We start from the raw sequence: 27,659 nt of genomic DNA on the forward strand, positions 1-27,659 counted from the left end.
GACTACAGATAAACTGTTGGATTAAAACACAATGTTATGTGACTTCTGATTGTGTCCTCAGAAGATTCTCTGGGTCTCTAGATTAAAAGAATACTGATAATATTAGGCCATTGTCTACCCTAATACTCACATGTGGCTCTTCCACTAAGGGAGGCTTTGCCTTCAGTTTCATGTCGTCTATCTGAGACCTCCACTGGTCTCCATGTAATTTTACCACAAAGGTAACTATTAAGGTTGCTGGCTCTGGGCTGCCACCTTTTGTCACATGCTCAGTCACTCTCGTAACTTTCTTTTATGGTGACTGGCCTAACTGAGACTGCCCTGTCCTTATCCTGTGTTTAGTTCAAATGATCCTCCTGAGCTACCTTAACATCACAAATGTTATTGTTATATGTAAGGCTTTCATGCTTTTCTCAGCTCTGAACCTCTGCACCACTTGCTTCTGATTTAATTCAAGTGATTTTTCCTGAAGCACTCCAAACATCATGGACTTAACTACTTGCTCATGGGCTTCTGAATCTTTCTTCGTTCCCAGCCTTTTTGCCGTTTGCTGCAGCTGTCTCCAACTTTTGCAGCCACTGTCAGCTATCTTTTTCTGTTTGAAAAGGTATATTTTATGACTAGCCGACTCATTCCCTAATCTCAGAGAATGCCAGTTTCTCTCTTTGTTTGTTTAGAAAAATCAGTAGTTGCCATTCCTTGCACACTGTCTCCTGACAGCTATCATGGTCAAGAGTCATGTCTGAGCAGAAACTGTCTACAATAAATTCTACAGATTGTGGTCTGCAGCTTGAATTTCTGGACAGCACCATAACCAACTGTTTTTCTTTACATTTCCTGGTTTCCTACAATGGTATCACTTGGATTGTCTCCCATCTCAATCTCTCCTTTTAACGATCCGGAAGAATTCTGCTTTCTCTGCCATGTGATGTGTTCCTTCCCCTTTATTCCTTCATGATGCGTGACATCCTCCTAGCTTCCATAAGTTAATGTATCTGTGTGTGGGTCCATAGTCATCAGCCAGAATGGCCACCTGCCTAAACCCTGCCACTGTCTGTTCTTTTCCATATATCCTGTCTGGAAGGTCTATTGAATTTTTGAATTCATTAAGGACAATCATTTCATTAAGATTATCAGAAGCAGCCTCCATTTCAAGTGTCTTTTGGTTAAAAGGAAGCTGTGTAAACCAGTCAATGTCTGGTTAGAGATTTTCCTGAAGGGAAAGATTTTAGCCTATTTTTATCTCTGGCATTGGCCAGTACGTTGCTTCAGATAGTCCTTTTTTCCTGTCTCATAGTCACAGCCACTGTCCTAATGTAAGAGAGAGGAACCTCTGTGAACTTCCTCTGTCAGGCTGCTTATGTGGCAGTGTCCGTTACTGGCTTTGGCTACCTTACCTGGTCTACTCGTTTGTCATAAGACGTAAAGAAGAATCCACCTCTAACTCATCAAGCCCATTGATTAAGTGGGCAAACATGAATACTTCAGACCTTCGATAGTGGGGGATTCAGTGATGGTAACACCATTGAATGCTGAGTGTCAGTGGTTAAATTGTCTCTTATTGGTGATGGACATAGCCTGGCATTTGTGTGGTGCAAATGTTACTTGCCACTTGCCAGCCCAAGACTGGATATTATTCAGACTTAGGAGCTGTGAATGGTGCTGAACTTTGTGAATCATCGGCGACCATCCTTCTTTATGACCTTATGATGGAGGGAAGGTCATTGATGAAGCAGCTGAAGATGGTTGGATCTATGACACTACCTTTAGGCAGTCCTGCAGAGATATCCTGGAGCTGATATGACTGACCGCCAACAACCACAGCCATATTCCTTTGTGCCGGATATGACTCCAACCACTGGAGAGTTTGCCCTCTGATTCCCATTGATTCCAGTTGTGCTTGGGCTCCTTGCTGCTACACTCATTTACATGTAACCTTGATGTCAAGTTGTGATTTTCTTACCTCACCCCTGGAATTCACTTTTGTCCATGTTTGAACCAAGACTGTAATGAGATCAGGAGCTGAGTGTCCCTACCGGAACCTAAACTGGGCATCACTGAGCAGGTTATTGCTAAGCAGGTACTCCTTGATAGCACTGCCAATGAAGCTTCTATCACTTTACTGATGATAGAGAATAGACTGATGGGGCAGTAGTTGGCTGGGTTGGACTTGTCCTGCTTTTTACTCATAGGCCGGCAGATTGTTGAAAAGTGCAAACGTAGCAGGGTTGTTGTTATGGGTGACTTCAACTTTCCCAATATTGATTGGAACCCCCTTAGTGCAAATGGTTTGGAGGGAGCCGTTTTTGAAAGGTGTGTTCAGGAGGGTTTCCTTACTCAGTACGTGGACAGGCCAATGAGGGGAGAGGCCACTTTGGATTTGGTGCTCGGCAATGAGCCAGGACAGGTGTCAGATCTCGCGATGGGAGAACACTATGGCAACAGTGACCACAACAGCCTCACATTTACCGTAGCCATGGAAAGGGAAAGGAGCAGTTACCAGGGGAAGATATTTACCTGGGGAAAAGGAAACAATGACGCTATCAGGCAGGAGTTGGGAAGTACAGATTGGGAGCAATTGTTCCACAGAAAGGGCACAACAAACATGTGAAGACTGTTTCAGGAGCAGTTGTTGCAAGTGATGCATAAATTTGTTCCTCTGAGACAGGTAAGGAGTGGTAAGATTAAGGAGCCTTGGATGATGGGTACAGAGGTACTTCTTGTCAAAAAGAAAAAGGCAGCTTACGTAAGGTGGAGGAAGCAAGGGTCTAGCACAGCTTTAGAGGATTACAGGCTTGCTTGGAAGGAGCTCAGAAGTGGACTGAGGAGGGCCAGGAGGGGAGAACGAAAAAGGCTTGGCAGGAAGGATTAGGGAGAACCCGAAGGCATTTTACTCATACGTGAGGGATAAGAGAATGATCAGGGAGAAGGTAGGGCCAATCAGGGATAGCGTAGGGAACTTGTGCGTAGAGTCTGAGCAGATAGGGGAAGCCCTAAATGAGTTTTTTGCTTCGGTTTTCACTAAGGAAAGGGACCTTGTTGTGAATGAGAACTTTGAGGAGCAGGAGAACAGGCTTGAACAGATCGAGATTGAGGAAGTTGATGTGCTGGAAATTTTGGCCAATATTAAGATTGAAAAATCCCAGGGCCAGACAAGATTTATCCTAGGTTGCTCCGGGAAGCAGGAAAGGAGGTTGCTAAGCCGCTGGCGAAGATCTTTGCTTCTTCACTCTCCACAGGAGTCGTACCGCAAGATTGGAGGGAGGCAAATATTGTTCCTCTTTTCAAGAAAGGGAATAGGGAAATCCCTGGAAATTACAGACCAGTCAGTCTTATGTCTGTGGTCAGCAAGGTTTTGGAAAGAATTCTGAGGGATAGGATTTATGACTATTTGGAAAAGCATAGCTTGATTAAAGGAAGTCAGCATGGCTTTGTGAGGGGCAGGTCATGCCTTACAAATCTTATTGAGCTCTTTGAGGAAGTCACGAGACAGGTTGACAAGGGTCGAGCAGTGGATGTGGTGTACATGGACTTTAGCAAGGCATTTGATAAGGTTCCCCACGGCAGGCTCATTCATAAAGTCAGGAGGTATGGGATACAGGGTGATTTGGCTGTCTGGATTCAGAATTGGTTGGCTGACAGGAGGCAGAGAGTGGTTGTAGATGGTAAGTATTCTGCCTGGATGTAGGTGCTGAGTGGTGTCTCGCAGGGCTGTGTTCTTCGGCCTCTGCTCTTTGTAGTTTTTATAAATGAGTTGGATGAGGAGGTTGAGGGGTGGGTTAGTATGTTTGCTGATGACAAAGGTTGGAGGTTCCGTTGATAGTATCGAGGGCTGTTGCAGGCTTCAGCGAGACATTGACAGTATGCAGAGCTGGGCTGAGAAATGGCAGATGGAGTTCAACCTGGATAAATGCGAAGTGATGCATTTTGGAAGGTCGAACTTAAATGTTGAACATAGGATTAAAGGCAGGATTCTCGGCAGTGTGGAGGAACAGCGGGATCTTGGTGTTCAATTGCCTCAAAGTTGCCACCAAGTGGATAAGGTTGTTAAGAAAGCATATGGTGTTTTGGCTTTCATTAACAGGGGGATCGAGTTTAAGAGCCGCGAGGTTGTGCTGCAGCTCTACAAAACCCTGGTGAGACCACACTTGGAATATTGTGTCTAGTTCTGGTTGCCTTATTATAGGAAAGAGGCTTTGGAGAGGGTGCAAAGGAGGTTTACCAGGATGCTACCTGGACTGGAGGGCTTGTCTTACGAGGAGAGGTTGACTGAGCTCGGACTTTTCTCTCTGGAGAGAAGGAGGAAGAGAGGTGACCTGATTGAGGTGTACAAGGTAATGAGAGGCATGGATAGAGTCGATAGCCAGAGACGTTTCCCCAGGACAGGATTGATTGCCACGAGGGGTCATAGTTTTAAGGTGTTAGGAGGAAGGTATAGAGGAGACGTCAGAGGGAGGTTCTTCACCCAGAGAGTTGTGAGCGCATGGAATAGTTTATCAGTGGTAGTCGTGGAAGCGGAGTCATTAGTGACATTTAAGCGACTGCTAGACATGCACATGGACAGCAGTGAATTGAGGGGAATGTAGGTTAGGTTATTTTATTTTTGGATTAGGATTAATCCATGGCACAACATCATGGGCCAAAGGGCCTGTACTGTGCTGTACTCTTCTATGTTCTATGTTCTATATACAGGACATACTTGGGCAATTTTCCACATTGTCAGATAGATACCAGTGTTGTTACTATACTAGAACAGCTTGGCTAGGGAAGTGGCAAGTTCTGGAGCACAAGTCTTCAGTTCTATTGCTGGAATGTTGTCAGGTCCCATGGCCTTTGCAATATCCAGTGCCTCCAGCCATTTCTTGATATCATGTGGAGTGAAATGAATTGGCTGAACACTGGTATCTGTAATGCTGGAGACTACTGGAGGGAGGATGAGATGGCTCATCCAGTTGACTCTTCTGGCTGAAGGTTGCTGCGAATGCTTCAGGCTTATCTTTTGCAATGATGTGTTGGCCTCTTCTATAGTAGCATCCTCCTCCAGTGAGTTGTTTATTTTCCCACCACCATTCAGGACTGCAGAGCTTAGATCTGATCTATTAGTTGTGGGATCCCTTAGCTCTGTCTATCACTTGCTGCTTTCGCTGTTTGGTATGCAAGTAGTCCTGTTTGCTGCCCCTGATACGCCCTCCTGCACTCTCCATTGGACCAGGGTTGATCCCCTGGCTTGATGGTGATGGTTGAGTGGGGGATATGCCAGGTCATGAGGTTACAGATTGTGCTGGAGTATACGTCAGCTGCGGCCGATGGCCCACAGTGCCTCATGGATACCCGGTCTCGCGTTGCTAGATCTGTGCAAAATCCGTCCCATTTAGCACGGTGATGATGCCACACAACACAATGGAAGTTATTTTCAACGTGAAGGTAGGACTTGGTCTCCACAAGGATTGTGTGGTGGTTGCTCATACTAAGCTGGAAGATTGATAAGGATGAGGTTAAGTATGTTTTTTTCCCTTTTGTTTGTTCCCTCACCAACTGCTGCAAACCCAGTTGAATAGTTTATGTCCTTTCGAACCTGACCAGCTTGATTAGTAGCACCGCTGCCAAGCCACTCTTGGTGGGGACGTTGAAAACCCCCAACCAGAGTACATTTTGTACCCTTGCCATCCTCAGTCCTTCCTCTAAGTGTTGTTTAATGTGGCGGAGTACCAATCCATCAGCTGAGGGAGGACAGTATGTGGTAATCAGCTGGTGGATTTCTTACTCAAGTTTAACTTGAAGCGGTGAGACTTAATAGGATCCAGAGTCAAAGTTGAGGACTATGGGGTAATTCCTTCATGAGCGTATATCACTGTGCCAACACCTGTGCTAGGTCTGCTCTGCTGGTGGACAGGGCACATCCAGGGATGGTGATGCTGGCGTCTGGGACATTTTTTAAAGGTATGACTTCATGAGAATGACTTTGTCAGGCTGTTGCTTGACTAATCTGTGAAATTTTTGGCACAAGGCTCCAGTTGTTGGTGAGGAGGACTTTGCAAAGTCGACAGGTCTGTTTGTGCCGTTGTCTTTTCCAGTGCCTAGGTCAATGGCAGGTGGTCCATTTGGTTTCATTTCTTTGAGACTTTGTAGCAATTGATACAACTGATTAGCTTGCTAGGCCATTTCAGAGGGCAATTGAGTCACACAAGGCCATACCAGGTGAGGATAGCAGATTTCCTTCTCTGAAGGACATATCGTGAATGAAATGGGGTTTTTTTCCCACAGTTGACAATGACTTCATGGTCATCAATAGATTCTTAATTCCAAATCTGTCCTTAATTGAATTCAAATTCCATCATCTGCCATGTGGGATTCAAACTTGTGCCCTCAGAACATTACCTGGATCTCTGTATTAATAATTTAGCAATAATACCACTAGGCCATTGACTTCCGGATAATTTGGTAATTTCAGTGTAAACGACTTTGTTTATTTGCATTGGTCTCAGGAAGCTTCTTTCAATCTGTGGTTAGATGACCACTGCAACCATTTTCGGCCCATGTTTCCTCCTTTCTAAAAACAGTTTTAGTCCACAAAAGGACTCAGGTACAACAGTGAAAGTAATGTCTGGCCAGGGGTGACACAGTGGCTCAGTGGTTAGCACCACTGCCTCACATCACCAGGGACCCAGATTTGATTCCAGCTTCGGGCGACTGTCTGTGTGGAGTATGCACATTCTCTCTGTGTCTGCATGGGTTTTCTCCAGCTACTCCAGCTTTTTCCCACAGCCTAAAGATGTCCAAGTTAGATGGATTTGCCATGCTAAATTGTCCATTGTGTCCAGGGTTGTGTAGTTTACACGGGTTAGCCATGGGAAATGCAGGTTACAGGGAGAGGGGCAGGAACGTGGATTCAGGTTGAGTGCTCTTCAAATGGTTGTCATGATCTCAATGGGCCGAATGGCTTGCTTCCACACTGTAGGGTTTATGGCTATATTTACTGCTATCATACCAATACCTCATGACTGTTTAAGTTTCAGGCCATTTTATTTTTGAGCTGGAGCATTATTTCATGAAAATTTCCTCATAGTCAAGGTCAAAAATCACTCAACATCAAGTTATAGTCCAGCAGGCTAATTTGAAAACACCAGCTCTCCGTGAGGCTCTGAAAGCTTGTGTTTTCAAATAAATCTGTTGGGCTATAACCTGGTGATGGGTGATTTTTTACCTTGACCACCCCAGTCACTGTTACCTCCATAACACAATTTCCTTGTTAATTGCACATGGCTAAACAAACTCTCATACTGTGATGGTAATGAAACTGATTTTGCACCAAAGATGTGCATTTCATTCAGGTAGAGAAAGCAATAACTGTCCAAGAGCAGTGATCCTTATTTTGATTAAAAAGCCTCAAATATCACAGCCTGTGAGCCATCCGTACCATTATTTGATGTTTATCTTTTGAAATGTCAGTCTCTTTGTTGGTGGTGTGCAATTGCTTGCAATTTCAGCATGTGCAATATTGTTAAATGCTTATTATAGTAAAATCTTTTTCAATTTAATTGTAATCTGTAAAGCTGCTACCAGTATTGATTTCCTGCACCCTGCAATAATAGCAGGCAGACAGCATAAATCCATTTTTGTTCTGATATGTAATTTTGATGTCGGTAAAGCGTGCGTTTGAATGTTATTTGGTCATCTTTTGTGTCTGTCACCTGGTAGTGACCTGACTGCAAATATTTTTCAGCTAGCATTTGAAAAGGCAGCAGACAAAATGAAATTGCAGCAATAGATTTCTGATGAGTGAAAGAGGATGCGTCAGCTTTGACCAGTTCTTCTTTTCCTCTTTTGTATGGCTCACCATAGCAACAATTGTCCGTGAGATAATGGGAACTGCAGATGCTGGAGATTCCAAGATAATAAAATGTGAGGCTGGATGAAACAATTGTCCGTATTGTGTCAGCCATAGAATAAAATGTATCCTAGCAACTTAAGTTTTCCCCTGTACAAATACACAAAGTGTTCTGTGATGTGCAAGGGCTAAAGATCATCTGGTAAGAAATCCGGCAATTATAGGGCAGAAATTGCAAGGCTTCACTGCCAGTGAGGATGCTGCTACACACCAGTGTGTGTCAGAGCTATTGTTATGCTGGTAGTCTCAACATTTCTAGTCCATTGTATAAACTATTATAATTGTCAATCAGCCAACTAAGTTGAGGAAATTTGAATGTTATGGTGCCCAGCACCTCGTTCATGTGACCATTTGGTTGTACAGGGGCACCATTTTTTATGTTAATCTTCAAATACCGATTGAGAAACCAGGATTGACCTTGACAGACAGCTAACTGTTTCCTCTTCTGGTCAGAGAGGAAGTCTCGTTTTCAGGGGCTGACAACTCCTGAATTAACTGGGCGTCAACAGCGCTACTGGAAGCAGCATCTGCTCCTGATTCCACAAGTTGTCTCCAACCTCATGGAGCTGTGGATCTGGAAAACAAGGTTACTTTGGGGTTTCACTGGGACCAGGCAGATGGGCCCTAGGAAGATGGTGTCAGGTTTGGGATGGTGGAAAGAGGGCAACATGTGATATGCGAGACCCGACAAAGAGGGTTAATCTCCACTGAGCACAGAGTGCCCAAAATCATCACCCTAGCTCACATAGTTTGACAGTATCCATTATTAGCAAAAATGCAAGGAATGCTATGAATCCTTCAAATGGCCATTTATTTGTCATTGAGGCCCCCAACTGACTCAAGGGCAGACAGGCCACCAGTGCCTGCTCCCACTGCTCATAGGCAGGTATTTGGATAATTAGTTGATTGAAAAATTATCATGGGTACAATTGCCAAACTGTGATAACAGTAAATATGAAATAGGTAATCATAATTCATGACATAGTGACAGACATCCATTACAACTGTTTAAAATAACAAAAGTATTGCATATTATGACAAATGCAACATACAAATAATTAGGTACAGTGCAAAATGTAACTCTCCTTTATTTACTGAGTGGAAATGAAATGTCTGCTGAATGCTGTCTTTTGTACTTAAGTTCATTGGTCATACATTGCCAGAGAGAGTGCATTATATTTTCATTTGGAGAAGTTCGTAAAATACTAGTGCCAGATGTTTAGGTAGCAGGCATGACATCAAAACCTTGGTATTTCTTCCTACTACATGCTAGCCACATATGGGGTGAAATGGGAGCATTAAATTTCACCTGCTGTATAAAACGGAATGCATTGTCGCAGCTTCTGCAAAGAGTTCTTTCGCTTATTCAGAGAATGTGACCATGACTGGCAAGACCAGCACTTATTGTCCATCTTTAATTCCCTTAAGAAGGTGATGGTGTGCCACCTTCTTGAACTACTTACATCTGAAGACTATATGTACACCCACAGTGGTGTTGGGAAGGGAGTTTTAGGACTTTAACCTGGTGACCAGTAAATTTCCAAGTGAGACGGTATGTCACTTGGAAAGTAACTTGTAATGGGGTTGCTCCAACAATACCAACAATACTCTGAATTGACCTACCACATTTTCTACCATCATCCTAAACTTTATAATAAACTGACCCCTTTATCTTCTCCCCCTGTCACATGCTGTGCTTGCTCCATCACATTGCCAAAAACTAGGGCTAGCTGTGCTTCCTTTTTGCTGCAGGAATTTCTACAGGGCACAAACTAGGCACGCTTGTACTTCACAACCTCTTACACTACCCCTCTCCCAGTTAATATACAGATAATTAAAGTCCTCCATTATAAGTGCTCAATGACGGCTACATCTCTCTATAATTTCATTGCAGATTTGTTTCTCTCTATCCATCCCACTAACCATTAATTGGTACACAACTTTGAGCGATGTATTTGCACTCTCCTTATTTCTGAGCTCTAGCTAAGTCAATTACCCTTGACCACTCTGAAATATCTTGTTTCTCCAGTGCTGCAATTACCTCCTCAAACATAAACACCATCCTTCCTCCTGAGGGTTCTGCATTACCAGTCCTTTGGCATGGCCACGACAGTACACCACCTCTCCACGCGCTTTTGGTTCACAAGTTTTAAACATTCATTGTACGTGTACCAGTCTCAGACATTTTTACAGCTTTGCTTTCTTGGAAATTGACTTTTGGTCTTGTGTGCTGCACCTTGCTCTCATTTAATTCACCTGTTTGATGATTGGGACTTTGTTCTGAATTTTGGATCCCCAATGATCAAGTTTGTGTTTAACTCACTCCTATGCCTGTGGTGGCCTTCACCAATAGTGTCTGCTGAAGGATATGTTCACTTCCCTTTTCCCTTTGCTTTGAGAATACATTTTCCCCTAAGCTGCTCTGCTTTCCCTGGAACATAGTGTCATCAAACTGTTGTCCTACATTTTCTTCTATTCATGCACAGGGTGCGGCCAGTATTTACTGCCTTTCCCTATTTACCAAGAGGGCACTCAAGAGACAACCACATTGCTGTGTGTCTAGAATGACATGTAAACCAGACCAGGTAATGAAAGCAGATTTCTTTCTCAAAAGGGCAACATTCAGCAACAGTTTCATGGTCATCATTAGACCCGAATTCCAAATATTTATTGAGTTCAAATTCCTCCACTGTTAAAGCTGGGATTTGAATTTATGTCCTCAGAACATCACCTGTGCTTCTGGATTAAAACTCTAATAATAATACCACTAGGCCCTTGTCTCCCCAATAGTCTCAAGTGGCTCTTCCACTAAGGGAGGCTTTGCCTTCAGTTTCATGTCGTCTATCTGAGACCTCCACTGGTCTCCATGTAATTTTACCACAAAGGTCGCTGGGTCTGGGCTGTCACCTTTTATCACTTGCTCAGTCACTCTCGTAACTTTCTTTCATGGTGACTGGCCTAACTGAGACTGCAAGATAATAAAATGTGAGGCTGGATGAACACAGCAGGCCAAGCAGCATCTCAGGAGCACAAAAGCTGACGTTTCGGGCCTAGACCCTTCATCAGAGAGGGGGATGGGGAGAGGGAACTGGAATAAATAGGGAGAGAGGGGGAGGTGGACCGAAGATGGAGAGTAAAGAAGATAGGTGGAGAGAGTGTAGGTGGGGAGGTAGGGAGGGGATAGGTCAGTCCAGGGAAGACGGATAGGTTAAGGAGGTGGGATGAGGTTAGTAGGTAGCTGGGGGTGCGGCTTGGGGTGGGAGAAAGGGATGGGTGAGAGGAAGAACCGGTTAGGGAGGCAGAGACAGGTTGGACTGGTTTTGGGATGCAGTGGGTGGGGGGGGAAGAGCTGGGCTGGTTGTGTGGTGCAGTGGGGGGAGCGGACGAACTGGGCTGGTTTAGGGATGCAGTAGGGGAAGGGGAGATTTTGAAACTGGTGAAGTCCACATTGATACCATTAGGCTGCAGGGTTCTGCAGCCTAATGGTATCAATGTGGACTTCACCAGTTTCAAAATCTCCCCTTCCCCTACTGCATCCCTAAACCAGCCCAGTTCGTCCGCACCCCCCACTGCACCACACAACCAGCCCAGCTCTTCCCCCCCACCCCTACTGCATCCCTAAACCAGCCCAGTTCGTCCGCTCCCCCCACTGCACCACACAACCAGCCCAGCTCTTCCCCCCCCCCACCCACTGCATCCCAAAACCAGTCCAACCTGTCTCTGCCTCCCTAACCGGTTCTTCCTCTCACCCATCCCTTTCTCCCACCCCAAGCCGCACCCCCAGCTACCTACTAACCTCATCCCACCTCCTTGACCTATCCGTCTTCCCTGGACTGACCTATCCCCTCCCTACCTCCCCACCTACACTCTCTCCACCTATCTTCTTTACTCTCCATCTTCGGTCCGCCTCCCCCTCTCTCCCTATTTATTCCAGTTCCCTCTCCCCATCCCCCTCTCTGATGAAGGGTCTAGGCCCGAAACGTCAGCTTTTGTGCTCCTGAGATGCTGCTTGGCCTGCTGTGTTCATCCAGCCTCACATTTTATTATCTTGGATTCTCCAGCATCTGCAGTTCCCATTATCTCTAACTGAGACTGCCCTGTCTTTATCCTGTGTTTAGCTCAAATGATCCTCCTGAGCCACACTAACATCACAAATGTTACTGTTACATGTAAGGCTTCCACACTTTTCTCAGCTCTGAACCTCTGTGCTACTTCCTTCTGATTTAATTCAAGTGATCTTTCCTGAAGCACTCCAAACATCATGGACTTAACTACTTTTACGAGGCTTCTGAACCTTTTTAAGTTTGCTGCTTCTTTTTCCAACTTTCCCAGCCGCTGTGGGCTATCTTTTTTTGTTGGAGGAGGTATATTTTGTTATTAGATAAGTTATTTGGCAATCGTTTATCCATCTGTGACATTGATAAGCTTACCAAATCTACAACAGGATCATTCTCCCAGTAAATTTCAACTCGTGGCACCTGTATGCTGTTTCCCATAAGCCCTTCGAGCAACACACTGAGGTTTAAATTGCTTCCAGCTAGAAAATCTTTTATTTTCCGCATGAGCAAAGTCTGTGTTTCTAATGTCTCAGAGAATGCTAATTTTTCTCTCTGGTTGTTTAGAAAAATCAGTGGCGCCATTCCTTGCACACTGTCTCCTGACAGCTATCATGGTCAATTGTCATGTCTGAGCAGAAACTGTCTACAATAACTTCTACAGATCGTGGTCTGCAGCTTGAATTTCTAGACAGCACTGCAGCCAACTTTTCCTTTACATTTCCTGGTTTCCTGCAATGGTATCACTTGGATACAGTTTCACAATTGCCTCCCATCCCGATCTCTCATTTTAATGATCAGGAAGAATTCTGTTTTCTCTTCCGCAAGATGTGTTCCTTCCCCTTTATTCCTCCATGGTGCATGACATCCTCCTAGCTTCCGTAAGTTAATGTATCTGTGTGTGGGTCCATAGTCATCAGCCAGAATGGCTGCCTGACTGAGCCCTGCTACTCTCTGGTCTTTTACATATATCCTGTCTGGAAGGTCTATTGTATTTTTGGATTCATTAAGGACAATCATTTCATTAAGATTATCAGAGGCAGCCTCCATTTTAAATGTCTTTTGGTTAAAAGCAAGCCGTGTAAATCATTGATATCTGTGAGTGTTCAAAGATTTTCTTGAAGGGAGACACTTTAGCCTATTTTTATCACCAGCATTGGCCAGTACATGCTTGAGATAATCCCTTTTGCTGCCTCATAGTCATGCGTACTGGTCTCAGGTAAGAGTGAGTAACCTCTGTAAACCTCTTCAGTCAGGCTGCTCTGTGCATATCAGTGTTCATTGCTGGAGTGGTCACCTTAACTGGCCTACTCACTTTTCAAAAGAGATAAAGAAGTTTCCATCTCTACTTCATCAAGCTCATTGATTAAGTGGGCAGACATGAATACTTCAGCCCTTAAGTCAGTTTCCCTCATCAAAGCTATCTTCACTTTACATGCTCACTTTGAGCTGTTTCAATGTAAACTCCCATTCTCTTTTGTTGCCCCTTTCCTGGAATTTCTTTTCTGTTTCCTTACCCTTTCTTGGAATTCTCTTACTTGTCTCATTCTTGCTCCTACTCTGATCTCCTTTTCTTGGAATTCTGTTTTGACCTTTCTCTGTTTGATTTACAATGCTATTCTTAACTGTTCCAGTTTTGATGTATCTATTTCACAATCCTTCGGTTTCCATCTCTCAGTATTTGCTACATATCTTGTTATTTCTGCTTTTCTGGCTTTCAGGCAGAATTACAGTAAGTCCTTAGCTACCTATTTTTATTCTTCAAAGGACCATGCTTTCAGTTGTTTTGAAGGCATTAGTGGACACCTTGGCTCTTTTAATCCTAGGGATCTTTTTGTGATTTTTTTTGTTTAAAAACAACTTTAGAAGAAGCAATTTTTATTCCATTCCAGTTCTTTTGTTAGTCTATTTGGAATATGCTGATGAGCTTCCATTCTTTCTAACCCACTTTGAGCAGAATATTTTTAATTCTTTTTTCGCATGCAGCTATTGCACTTCAATTAAAATATGATTCTATTAGCAAGATTTCCTTGAGTGAAAGAAACAGCAATATTATAATGTATTAATTCTAAGATAAAAATACTAAAATCTGAGATAACAAGGTGTAGAGCTGGATGAACACAGCAGGCCAAGCAGCATCATAGGAGCAGGTAGCTTTCGTACTCCTATGATGCTGCTTGGCCTGCTGTGTTCATCCAGCTCTACACCTTGTTATCTCAGATTCTCCAGCATCTGCAGTTCCTACTATTACTAAAATATGATGTTACATTTTGTATGTCTTTTACATACAAATGCAGATAGTACACTTAAAAGGGAGTGTGTCTGGTACAGAAGAAAAGAAATAAAAATACACAGTTTGAAGTCCTTCGATCCTTTGAGGTGTTAATGTCAGAACCCAAGGAGCTGATTAAATGTTAATGTCAGAGCCTGTTTAATTGCTGACTCATTTGCAGCAGCTGCAATATCTCTCAGTGAATGGTTCTTTTTCGCCGAGTGCTATTTCCAAATGATGAGGTAAATAGGCAGAAAGAATGGGAGGCTGAGAAGAAGCTTTCCAGGTTCTACTGTTTTGAATCCATATTCTTCTCCCTGTTTGCTGCTCGAAAACAATTGTTGAAATGTAGTTTATTGTGTACTCTGTAGACTAGCTGTATTGTCTTTCCAAGCTGATTAACTCTAGAGTGAGCATTTTGTCTCCCAATGTGTAAAATTATCATACAAGTGTATATACAATCCGAAATGAAAATTTCTTAATACTGGAATAGTTGTCTGGTTTCAATGTTCTTCGATAATTTGGTGATTTCAACATAGACAGCTTTGTTTATTTGCATAGGTCTCAGGAAGCTTCCTTTGATCTGTGGCTAGATGACCACTGCAACCGTTTTAGATCCATGTTTCTTCCTTTCTAAAAATAGCTCTGGTTCACAAAAGGACAAAATACCTGTGCAGATGTTTAGGTGGCAGGCAAGCTATCAAAATCACATGCCAGTCTCTCCTGGGATGGAGTGGGAGCATTAAATTTCACCCATAATCTCAAAACACATTGTAACAGCTTCTACAAAGAGTTATTTCATTTGTTCATTGAATGTGAGCCTCACTGGCAAGATCAGCACTTATTGTGCATCTTTAATTGCCTCAAGAAGGTGATGGTGTGCCACCTCCTTGAATTACTCATATCTAAAGGCTATATGTACACCCACTTTGTTGTTTGGAAGGGAGTTTTAGGACTTTAACCTGGTGACCAATAAATTTCCAAATGAGATGGTATGTCACTTGGAAGGTAATTTGCAAATGGGTTTGCTTGAATAATAACGATAATAACTTATATTTTGTTACATATCTGTAAAGTAATAAAACATTTCAAGACACTGCGCAGGAGCATTATAAGTTAAATGACACTGAGCCGCATAAAGACATATTTTTCAATAATTAGATGTCATGGAGTATCATTACAGAGGAAAGCAATGTAAAGAAGCAGTTAGATGTAAGGAGCGAATTCCAGAACTTGGGAACTGCCTAACTGAAGGTACAACCACCAGTAGAGCAGCAATTATAATGGGGAGTGTTCACAAGGCCCGAATTAGAGAAACACAGATATCTCAGAGGACTGTGGGACTGAAAGAGATTATACAAATAAGGAGGCAAAGGCCATTGAGGGAATTGAAAACAAGATTAGACTTTTAAAGACAAACCAGGAGCCACTGTAAGTCAGACAGCACATAGCTGATAGGAGAACGGGTCTTATTGTGCATTAAAGCATGGACAGCTGTGTTTTGTATCAGCTCAAATTTGTGGTATAGAATGTGGGAAATCAGCATAGGTATAATCAGATTTGAGAGGCTAGTGAAGGAATTGTTGAAGTCTTCAGCAGCAGATAGCTGAGTCAGGATGAATGGGGCAATGTTACAGAGTGGAAATTGGTAGTCTTTATAGCTGACTTGAATGAGAGGTTTGAAGTTCAGTTCGGGATCAAATGTGACACTAAGTTTGGAGAGAGAGCAGCATAAACCCACAATGATGCCAGGAGAGATCTGGAGTCAGTACCTAGGGAGTGGAGTTTGAAATGGGAATGGAAAATGGTTTCGGTATCCCAAATATTTATCAAAGCAATTTCTGCACTTGTTATTCTAGAAGTATACTTCTAGTAGTAGAAGTTGCACGTTTGATAAATTCTGTGGAAGGAACCATGGTGAGCTGCTGCTGTGCATTTTGTAGATGGTACACACTGCTACCACTATGTGTCATGGTGGAAAGAGTGAATATGGAAAGAGGTGGATGGGTTGCCATTCAGGTGAGATGTTTTACATTATATGTTGAGGAACTTCTTGAGTGTTGGATATGCAGTCTTCCAGGTATGTGAAGAGTTTTCTATCATACACCTCTGTTGTGCCTTATGGATGGTGGCAAGCTTTGATGAGTCAAGAGGAATGTGAGCAAAATTCTTAGCCTGTTTCTTAAATTAGTATTTTTATGACAGCTCCAGATATGTTTCTGGTCAATCGGAGCCATCAGGGATGTTCATCATTTGCGATTCAGAGATGAGATTGATCCTCAATGTCAGTGTTACATATCCACTTTTCGGCTCAAGTTTGAATGGTGTCCATGTTTTGCTACATGCAGACACAGATTAAGTTACAAATGGTAATGAGATTGTGAAAATACCAGCAAGGATCCCTACTTCTGTTCTTCTGTTGGCAAAAAAGTCATTGATGAAGTAACTAAGGATGGCTTAGACATTGGACAAACCCTGAGGAACTCCAGTGTGTATGTGCTAAGGCAGATATAAATAATATGTTTGTTTACTAATTAATATGTTTTGTAACAAGTAAAAATTCATTTCTATTTTATTAATCTGTAATAAATGAGTATGTAACTCAAATGTACAACTAATTGTGTCAAATTAGTATCAGCTGCGTTTCCTCACATTTACTATTCCCTGCTTTCCTTGGACACACCTTCAGATCAAAGGTAGCACTTAATGCATTCCAGTAGATGAAAATTTGTGCCAAATACTTGAGATGAAACTCATCATTGAAGCAGCAAATTCATAAAATTATTCCGAAAATAAGATTGGTCTCAGTAGACAGTTATCAGGCTTCCTTATCAAACCTCTCCCTGTTACACCAGTAGATTGTGTATTTAGAGTGGCTGTATTGTTTTAAATTTAGTGAAATAGTGATTTAAATTAAGCTAGAAAATTGTAATTTATTATTAAAATTAAACAGTGTTCAAAGTTAGAGGAATATGTTATATTCTGTCTTGACAGCTTTGTTATAGTTATCTAATAAGATCACATTTCCTGCCTGTTCATCACATCTTCAAATATTTTACTTGTGTTTATGTAATTTCCTTTTCAATATTGTGGTTGACTCAGCTTCAACAGACAGGTAATAATTCAATCTGTATTATAAACATGCTTCAATTGATAAGTTTCTTCTAAGCAATATCTACACCACCTGTTTTCAGGTGCTTTAATGGAGGGACATTTAATCTATTGATCTGCACCTGTATAAATCTGATCTTGGAAGTCCTGGAATCTCTACTAAAAGAAGCCCAAATAACGAGTGGTTTAAGAGTGTTGGTTTTGAATGCATATTGTAAAACATCCCTCATATATTATACAATACCATTAACCCATGAATAGACCCTGTCAGTTTTTTTTTTCATAAATAGTGCCATATAATCCAAAAAGGCTCAAATATTGGCATTGCTGCAATGCAGGCAACATAAAAACCTTGAATAATTCCTACTTCAGTCTGGAAGAAAGCATGTAAAAGTTTGTGCCTAAAAACACATTCTTACCTAATGACAATGCTGTCTTTGTCCTGCTGTTTGTGACCTTTGTTTATTCTCTTTGCCATGCTATAGCCTAAGACCACTATTTTCATGTTTGGTACCAAGTGGTATGCTTGGAATCGTTGAAGTCAGGAAAATGTTCTTTAGCACGTATCATGCCACTTTCTGAACACTTGAGCAAGTTTAAACAATTCCAAATAGTAATGGAAATTGTGAAAACATCAACAAAGATCCCTACTTCTGGTCTTATATCAGCAAAAAAAATCATTGATGAAGTAAAAAGAGGATGGCTAGACATCCTTAAGCATAAGCTGAGGCAGATGGTGCAGGAGTCCTCTAAGGCCATCCCAATAGCCAACTGGTACGTTGTGCTGAGTTCTGATAATGCCTCAGGGAATGGCAGCCAAAGCAAAACTGCTGTAGGTTACTCAGTTGCACAGAATGGGGAGAAAAAAGCAGTTAGAGCTGTAGTGATAGGATACTCAATCATTCGAAGAACACAGAGGCGCTTCTGTAGCTGCACTAGTGACAATAGGATGGTGTGGTGCCTTCCTGGTGTAAGGGCTCTGCAGGTTACTGAGCGGCGAGGGACATTTTTTTTGAGGAGGGGGTGACGAGAGGTGGTGTGGGAGAAAGGGAACCAGCACCCGTTATGGTTGTGGTACACATTGGTAACAATGACATAGGTAGGAAGAGGGATGAGGACCTGAGGCTGAATTTAGGGAGTTAAGAGCCAGCTTGAAAGCTAGGACCTCAGAGGTAGTAATCTCCGGGTTACTGCCTGAGTCATGTGCTAGTAAGGCTAGGAATCGGCAGATTAGGCAATTTAGTACATGTCTGGGGGAGTGGTGTAGGAGGGAGGGCTTTAGATTTCTGAGTAACTGGGACCATTTCTGGGGAAGTTGGGGACGTGTTCAAGAGGCATGGTCTTCACCCAAATAGTGACAGGACCAATATCCTAGCAGGTGGTTTTGCTAGCACTTTTAGGTGGATTTTAAACTAGTTTGGCAGGGGAATGGGAACCTAAGGGGAAGATCTGAACTAGCTAGAGTGAGTGAGAACTTGAGGAAAAACAGAATCAATACAGCTAATAGAAAGCAAGAAGTAGCTGAGCAGTGAAGCACCAAGATGAGTGGAAAGCAGCTAATGATAGAAAAAGTAAGAATGTTCAAAAACTAAGGTTCTTCAAGTAGGTGAATTAGGATTCAAAAAGAAGGTATAAAAACTAGCATAAGGGCACTTTACCTGATTGCTCACAGGATTCAAAACAAGATAAATGAATTGACGGCCCAATCATCATGGATGGGTATAATTTAGTGGCTATTTGCAGAGACATGGTTGCAGAGTGGTCACAACTGGGAGTTAAATATCCAGGTGTATCAGACTATTTGGAAGGACAGACAGGAAGAAAAGGGAGGTGGTGTAGCTCTGATATTTAAGGATGACATCAAGACAATAGTGAGAGATGGTGTAGGTTCTATGGAGAGTAAGGTTGAATCAATGTGAGTGGAAATTAGAAATAGTGAGGGGAAAATGTCACTGACGAGTGTCATCTATAGGTCACCAAATAACAAAATCACAGTGGGACAGGCAATTAACAAAGTTTATAACTGATAGATCCAGAAATTGTACAGCAGTCATCATGGGGGATTTTAATCTACACATTGATTGGTCAAACCACATTGATCAAGGCAGCCTTAAGGAGGAGTTCATTGAATGTAACCACAATAGTTTCCTGGAACAGTATGTAATGGAACTTACAAGGGGACCAAGCTATCCCAGACCTGGTCCTGTATAATGAGACAGGAATAATTGATGATCTCATAGTCGGGAACTAAAACCAAGTTCCTCAGAAGAAGGGTCACCAGGACCTGAAACATTAACTCTGATTCTTTTCTTCACGGATGCTGCCAGACCTGCTGAGCTTTTCCGGCAACTTTGTGTTTGCTCCTGATTTACAGCATCCACGGTTCTTTCAGTGCTGTCGGAAGGACCGATCATAGAATGCTTGAATTTAAAATACAGTTGGAGGGTGAGAAGAAAAAAATCCAATACTAGCATCTGTGCTTAAACAAAGGAGACCACAGTGGGACGAGAGAGGAGTTGGCTAAGGTAGACTAGGAGCAAAGACTATGTGGAGAACTTTCAATGCAGTTTTTCACAGTGATCAGTAGAAGTGCATACCATTGAGAAGGAAGTATGAGAAAAAGGGAAAATCAGCCATGGATAACTAAGGAAGTGAAATGGAGGGCATCAAATTGAAAGCAATGACGTAAAAAGTGGGAAAGATTAGTGGGAAATTAGGGTATTGGAAAATCTTTAAAGGCAACAGAAAGCCACAAAAACGGCTACAAAGGAAAGTAAAATAGATTATGAGAGTCAACTAACTCAGAATATAAAAATAGATGGTAAATTTTCTACAAATATATAAAACAAAAACTTATGGCTAAGGTAAACATTGGTCCTTTAGAGGATGAGAAAGTGGATTTAATAATGAGAAATGAGGAAATGGTTGAGGCATTGAATACATATTTTGTGTCAGTCCTCACAGTGGAAGACCCAAGAAGCATGCCAATAATCGATGTCATGGACCCTATGGTAGATGAGGATCTAGAAACAATCATTATCACTAAAGAGGTGGTATTGGGCAAGCTAATGGGACTAAAGGTAGACAAGTCTTGTGGCCCTGATGGAATGCATCCCAGAGTACTAAAAGAGATGTTGGGAGAAATAGCAAATGCACTCGTGGTCAGTCACCAAAATTCTCAGGACTCTGGGGTAGTTCTGGCAGATTGGAAAACTGCAAATGTGATGCCACTGTTTAGGGAAGGAGGCAGACAAACGGCAGGTAAGTATAGCTCATTAGTTTAACTTCTGTAGTGGGGAAAATGCTTGAATCCATAATCAAGGAAGAAATAGCGAGCCATCTGGATAGAAATTGTCCCATTGGGCAGATGCAGCATGGGTTTATGAAAGGCAGGTCATGTTTAACTAATTAACTGGAATTCTTTGAGGACATTAGGAGCGTAGTGGACAACGGGGATCCAGTGGATGTGGTGTACCTGGATTTCTAAAAGGCATTCGACAAGGTACTGCTCAAAAGGCTGTTGCATAAGCAGCACAGCGGCTCAGTGGTTTGCATTGCAGCCTCACAGTGCCAGGGACCCAAGGTTCAATTCCAACCTCAGGTGACTGTCTGTGTGGAGTTTGCACGTTCTCCCTGTGTCTGCGTGGGTTTTCTCCAGGTGCTCCAGTTTCCTCCCACAGGCTACGTGGATTGGCCATGCTAAATTGCCTGTAGTGCTCAGGGGTGTGTGGGTTATAGGGGAATGGGGCTGGGTAGGATGCTTCAAGGGGTGGTGTGGAGTTGTTAGGCCAAAGGGCCTGTTTCCACACTGTAGGGAATCTAATCTAATCTAAAAATCAGATAAAGGTACACAGCGTTATGGATAATGTATTAGCATGGATAGAAGACTGGTGAACTAACAGAAAGCAAAGAGTGGGGATAAATGATGTTTCTCTGGTTGGCCACCAGTGGCTAGTAGTATACCTCAGATACCAGTGTTGGGACGACAGTTGTTTGCAGCTTACATAGATGATTTGGAGTTGAGGACCAAGTATAGTGTGTCAAAGTTCACAGATGACACTAAAATAAGCAATTGTGCAAAGTGTGCAGAAGATACTGAAATTCTGCAGTGGGATTTATATAGGTTAATTCAGTGGACAAGGGTCTAACAGATGGAGTACAATGTTGGTAAATGTGGTCGTCCATTTTGGTAGAAATAACAGCAAAATGGAATAATTTTTAAATAGCGAAAAATTGCAGCATGCTGCTGTGCAGAGGGACCTGGGTGTCCTCGTGCATGAATCACAAAATGTTGGTTTGCATGAACAACAGGTAATTAAGAAGGCAAATGAAATGTTATGCTTCATTGTTAGAGGGATGGAGTTTAAAAACAGGGAGGCTATGCTACAGATGTATACGGTCGTGGTGAGGCCACACCTGGAGCACTTTGGTCTCCTTACTTGAGCAAGGATGTGCTGACACTAGAAGGGGTGCAGAGGTGGTTCACTTGGCTGACTCCAGAGTTGAGAAGGTTGCCTTATAGAACATAGAACATTACAGCACAGTACAGGCCCTTCGGCCCTCGATGTTGTGCCGACCCGTCATACCAATCTGAAGCCCATCTAACCTACACTATTCCATGTACGTCCATATGCTTATCCAATGACAACTTAAATGTGCCTAAAGTTGGTGAATCTACTACCGTTGTAGGAAAAACGTTCCATTCCCTGACTACTGTCTGAGTAAAGAAACTACCTCTGATATCTGTCCTATATCTTTCACCCCTCAATTTAAAGCTGTGCCCCCTCGTGCTCGCCGTCACATCCTAGGAAAAAGGCTCTCCCTATCCACCCTATCTAACCCTCTGATTATTTTATATGTTTCAGAAGTCATCTCTCAACCTTCTTCTCTCTAACGAAAACAGCCTCAAGTCCCTCAGCCTTTCCTTGTAAGACCTTCCCTCCATACCAGGCACCCTTTCCAAAGCTTCCACATCCTTCTTATTATGCGGTGACCAGAACTGTACGCAATACTCCAAGTGCAGCCGCACCAGAGTTTTGTACAGCTTCACCATAACCTCTTGGTTCTGGAACTCGATCCCTCTATTAATAAAAGCTAAAACACTGTATGCTTTCTTAACAGCCCTGTCAACCTGGGTGGCAACTTTCAAGGATCTGTGTACATGGACACCGAGATCTCTCTGCTCATCTACACTACTAAGAATCTTACCATTACCCCAGTACTTTGCCTTCCGGTTACTCCTACCAAAGTGCATCACCTTACACTTGCCTGCATTAAACTCCATTTGCCACCTCTCAGCCCAGCTCTGCAGCTTACCTATGTCTCTCTGCAACCTACAGCATCCTTCGTCACTATCCACAACTCCACCAACCTTAGTGTCGTCTGCAAATTTACTAACCCATCCTTCTACGCCCTCATCCAGGTCATTTATAAAAATGACAAACAGCAGTGGACCCAACACCGACCCTTGCGGGCGGTACACCACTAGTAACTGATCTCCAGGATGAACATTTCCCATCAACTACCACCCTCTGTCTTCTTTCAGCAAGCCAATTTCCAATCCAAAAATAAGGAGAGATTGAGTAGACTGGGACTGTATTCACCGGAATTTAGAAGAATGAGGGGGGTCTAATTGAAAGATATAAAAATATGAAGGAAATAGTTAGGAGAGAAGCGGAGAGGTTGTTTCCACTGGCAAGTGAAACTAGAATTAGGGGACACAGTCTCAAAATAAGGGGAGCAGATTGAGGACTGAGTTGAGGAGGAACATCATCACCCAGAGGATGGTGAATCTGTGGAATTCCCCGCCCATTGAAGCAATTGAGACAACCTCATTGAATGTTTTTAAGGCAAATATAGATTTTTGAACAGTAAAGAAATTGGGGGAGTGAGTGGAGCTAAGTCCACGAAAATATCAGCCATGACCTTATTGAATGGCGGAGCAGGCTCGATGAGTGAGATGGCTTCCTCCTGCTCCTATTTCTTACGTTCTTATGGGACATAATCCTGAGGAACTTCTGCATTTTTGTGCTAAGACAAATATAAATAATGTAAGTCTGTTTACTGATTTTTATGTTCTGCAACAAGTGAAAATTTATTTCCATTTCTGCAATCTGTAATGACATATTAGGTAATTAAAATATAAGAAAGTTTAAACATGGAGCGATCTGCTTGGAATCTTTGAAGTCAGGGAAATGTCTTTCAGCATGCATCATGCCAATTTCTGTATACTTGAGCAAGTTTAAACAATTTCAGAAACCACAAACCATTTTTACAATGTCAGTAACAATCTTTAGAAAACAATCAGCCATTAACTTAGTGCAGCACGGTAACTCAACAGTTAGCACTGCTGCCTGACAGCGCTAGGGACCCAGGTTTGATTCCAGCCTCAAGCAACTGTCTGTGTGGAATTTGCATGTTTTACCCATGTCTGCATGGGTTCTCTCTGGGTGCTTCGGTTTCCTCATACAATCCAAAGATGTGCAGATTAGGTGGATTGGCCATGCTAAATTGCCCATAGTGTCCAGGGATGTGTGGGTTAGGTGGATTAGCCATGGGAAATGTAGGGTTAGAGGGTGCAGATCTGGGAAGGTCAGAGTGGATTTGATGGGCCAAATGACCTGCTTCCATACTGTTCCATCCACCTGAAAGTAATGGACAATCTACCAAAATAATCCTGGTTTGAAGTAGGTTAAAAAAATACTGGTTTGGAGACCTTTTTGCTGTTCAGTGCATCTTCACTTATACAAAAGTAATAGAGGGTATTGGCTGGAGATGGCAGTGCAAGCATCAAATAGGTATGATCAATTGATGCATGTTATAATCTTCCAGCTCTGCATACTTCAGATAGAATCCCCTGAATATCCATGAACAACGTTAACAAATTGATATCTAATGCAACTTACACCAGATCATAGAATCTTCGAATCCCTACAGTGTGGAAACAGGCCCTTCAGCCCATCACGTCCACACCGACCCTCAGAGCAACCCACCCAAACCCAACTCCCTGCAACCTACTTAATCTACACAACCCTGAACACTGGGGAATTTAACATGACCGATTCACCTAGCCTACTCATCTTTGAATATATGCATATTGTTTTTGATTTGGTCATTGGATGTAAGTCTAGTTGGCAAAGTGTAAAAGTAGTGCTATTTAAAGCCTAGAGATAATAGGAACTGCAGATGCTAGAGAATTTGAGATAACAAGGTGTGGAAATGGATGAGCACAGCAGGCCAAGCAGCATCCTACTCCTAAGATGCTGCTCGGCCTGCTGTGTTCATCCAGCCCCGCACCTTGTTATCTCTATTTAAGCCTAATTGGTATTTCTTGCATGGCTATCATAATCCAAAGAGTCAAACTGTGAAATGTATAACTGTTTAACTGCAACCAAATCATGATCCTTTTTTTTTATTTAGGGCACAGCCAGTGAATGTACACTTGTGACACTTCTTGCTGCAAAAAAGAAGATGACTACACAAATGCAAGAAAAGTATCCTGATCTTGAAGAGGTCTCGGTCATTTCAAAGCTAGTGGCCTACACATCAGAGCAGGTGAGTGTTGCTATTGTTACTCTGTTCTTTGAACTGACTTTATTAAATATTGAAAGACACCATTAAGGGCACCTTTGATAAGATGCTGTATGGGAGGCTGCTAAATAAGATAGAAGCCCTTGGTGTTCGGGGAAAGGGACTGGCACGGATAGAGGATTGGCTGACTGGCAGAAGGCAGAGAGAAGGGATAAAGGATCATTTTCAGGAACGCAAACGGTGACAAATGGAGTTCTGCAGGGCTCCACATTGGGACCACAACTATTCACGTTATAAAATAATGATCTAGATGAAATGGCTAAGGACGTTTTAGCTCTGTTTGCACATGACACAAAGATATGAGGAAAAACGGGAAGGGTTGAGGAACTGGGAAAGCTACAGAATGACTTGGACAAGCTAGAAGAGTGAGCAAAGAAATGGCAGATGGAATACAGTGTGGAAAAATTTGAAGTCATATATTTGGATAATAATAATAATAGAGGCATAGGCAATTTTTCTTAATGAGGAAAAGCTTTGGAAATCTGAAGCACAGAGAGACTTGGAAGTTCTAGTTCAACACTCTCTTAAGGTTAGTATGCAGGTTCAGGTGGCAGGAAAATGCACCCTTAGCATTCATTTCAAATCAGCTAGAATACGAGAGCAAGGATGTACTGCTGAGACTATATAAGGCTCTGGTCAGACAACATTTGGAACATTGTGGGAAGCTTGGGCCCCATATCTAAGGAAGGATGTCTTGACCTAGGAGAGGGTTCAAAGGAGATTCCACAAGAATGATCCTGTGATTGAAGCATTTACTATATGAGGAGGGTTTGAGAACTCTGGGTCTGTACTTGATAGAGTTTAGAAGGTTGGGGGGTACTCATTGTAACTTATAGAATACTCAGAGGCCTGGATAGAGTGGACATGGAGATGTTTCTACTAATTGGGGAGACTCGGACCAAGGACACAGCTTGAATGAAAAGACAACCCTTCAGAACAGAGATGAGAAAGAATTTCTTCACCCAGAATGTGGTGAATCTGTGGAACTCATTGTCACAGAAGGCTGTGGAAGGTAAGTCATTGAGTATACTTAGGACAGAGATAGATAGGTTCTTGTTTAGTTACTGGATCAAGGATTATGGGAAAGGCAGCAGAATGAAGGTAAGAAACATATCAGTCATGATTGAATGTCAGAGCAAACTCGATGGACTGAATGGCCTAATTCTGCTCCTTTATGTTATGGCCTTATTAGGGATTTAGAATGTTATAATAGCTGAGAACTGTTAATTGTGAATGTGACCAGAGTCATTAGTATTGAAAAATATTAAAAACTCATTGTTTTCATTGGTTATTTTCTTCATAACGTTTGGGAAAAATGATGTGCCATACATCATTTTGAGAGACGAACCATCAAATGAGGCAAAGATTAGTGGTGAACCAAAGAATTGAGAAATGTATAGAAACTAACGATGGACAACCAACAAGGAAACAACCAAACAAAAAGAGAAATAATATAACCTTTGATGGTAAAACTGTATACAATATCAAGATGGACAACAAGAACTTTCTAAATATGTAAAAAGGAAGAGACATTCCAAAATATTAAATAATCCAGGGGCAAAAGGCAAAAGGAAGAAAGGAAATAAAAGCAATAACTGTGATGAGAGAAAAGGTGCTATGGAAACTAATGGGGCCAGGGACTGATACGTCCCTTGTACATGATGGGATGTATCCTAGAATGTTGAACCTGTAGAGATAATGCATACACTGGGAGTAATATTCCAAGAATCCTTGGATGCTGGAAATTTCCCAAAAATTGGATGACTGCCCATGTTGTACCATTATTTATTAGGGGAATGAACCAGAAAAGAAACAGGAAACTTTGAGACAGTTAGCTTAATGTCTATTATTGATAAAATGCTTTAGTCTATTATGAAGGATGTATTAGCATAGCATTTCAAAATACATAATATGATCAAGCAGAGTCACCATGGCTTTATGGACGGGAAATCAAACTCGACAAGCTCATTAGAATTCTTTGAGGAGGTAACGAGCAGGATAGATAAAGAGGAAGCAGTAAATGTGATATATACGGATTTTCAGAAAGCATATCATAAGGTACCACAAGATTATTTAACGAGTAAGATAAGAGCCCATGTGTTGCAGGTAGTGTATGAGCATGGATTGAAAATTGGCTGACTAAGAGAAGATACAGAATTGAGATAAGGGGGGCATTTTCATGATTTCATCCCATGATTAGTGGTGTACCACATGGATCAGCACTGTGACTGCAATTATTTGCAATATACCAATGACTTGGATCAGGAAAGTGAATGTAGTATAAATGAGTTTTCAGATGACACAAAAATAACTGGGAAGACAACTGATGCAAATGACACAAAGTGTCTACAGAGGGAAAAGGACAGGTTAAGTGAATGGATAAAAGCTTGGCAGATGAAATATAATGTTGCAAAATGTGAGGTTATGCACTTCTTCATGAAAAATAGGAGAGCAGAATATTATTTAAATAGAGAAAGACTATAAAAAGATACACAGAGGGATTTGACAGTACTTGAGCATAAATTTCAAAAAGTTGGCATGCAAGTTCAGTGGTTGATAGGGAAGGCAAATGTAAGGTTGGCATTTATTTCAAAGGGAATGGAATATAAAAATTGGGAGGTCTTTCTGAAACTGTACACAGCTAGTGTGCAGTTTTAAAAACCTTATCTAGGAATGATCTAAGAGATTCTGGAGGAAGTGCACGAGTTTGATCCCCTTTATGGAGAGACTGTCTTATGAAGAA

At 42.1% G+C, this 27,659-nt stretch overlaps 1 protein-coding gene across 10 annotated transcripts in view; it reads left to right on the plus strand.

The window, feature by feature from the left end:
* Positions 1-27,659, plus strand: part of ddc (dopa decarboxylase) — a 156,755-nt gene that overhangs the window by 56,717 nt on the left and 72,379 nt on the right. For all 10 annotated transcript variants that reach the window (XR_007250065.2, XM_048557365.2, XM_048557390.2 and 7 more), the window contains one exon: positions 24,746-24,880. Coding sequence is in view for 9 of the 10 variants with exons in the window: in XM_048557365.2 (XP_048413322.1) it covers positions 24,746-24,880 (135 nt within the window). In the remaining variant the exon portion in view is untranslated. The remainder of the gene's footprint in view (positions 1-24,745; positions 24,881-27,659) is intronic.

Source organism: Stegostoma tigrinum, chromosome 2, assembly GCF_030684315.1.
Source record: "Stegostoma tigrinum isolate sSteTig4 chromosome 2, sSteTig4.hap1, whole genome shotgun sequence".
Taxonomy (NCBI): domain Eukaryota; kingdom Metazoa; phylum Chordata; class Chondrichthyes; order Orectolobiformes; family Stegostomatidae; genus Stegostoma; species Stegostoma tigrinum.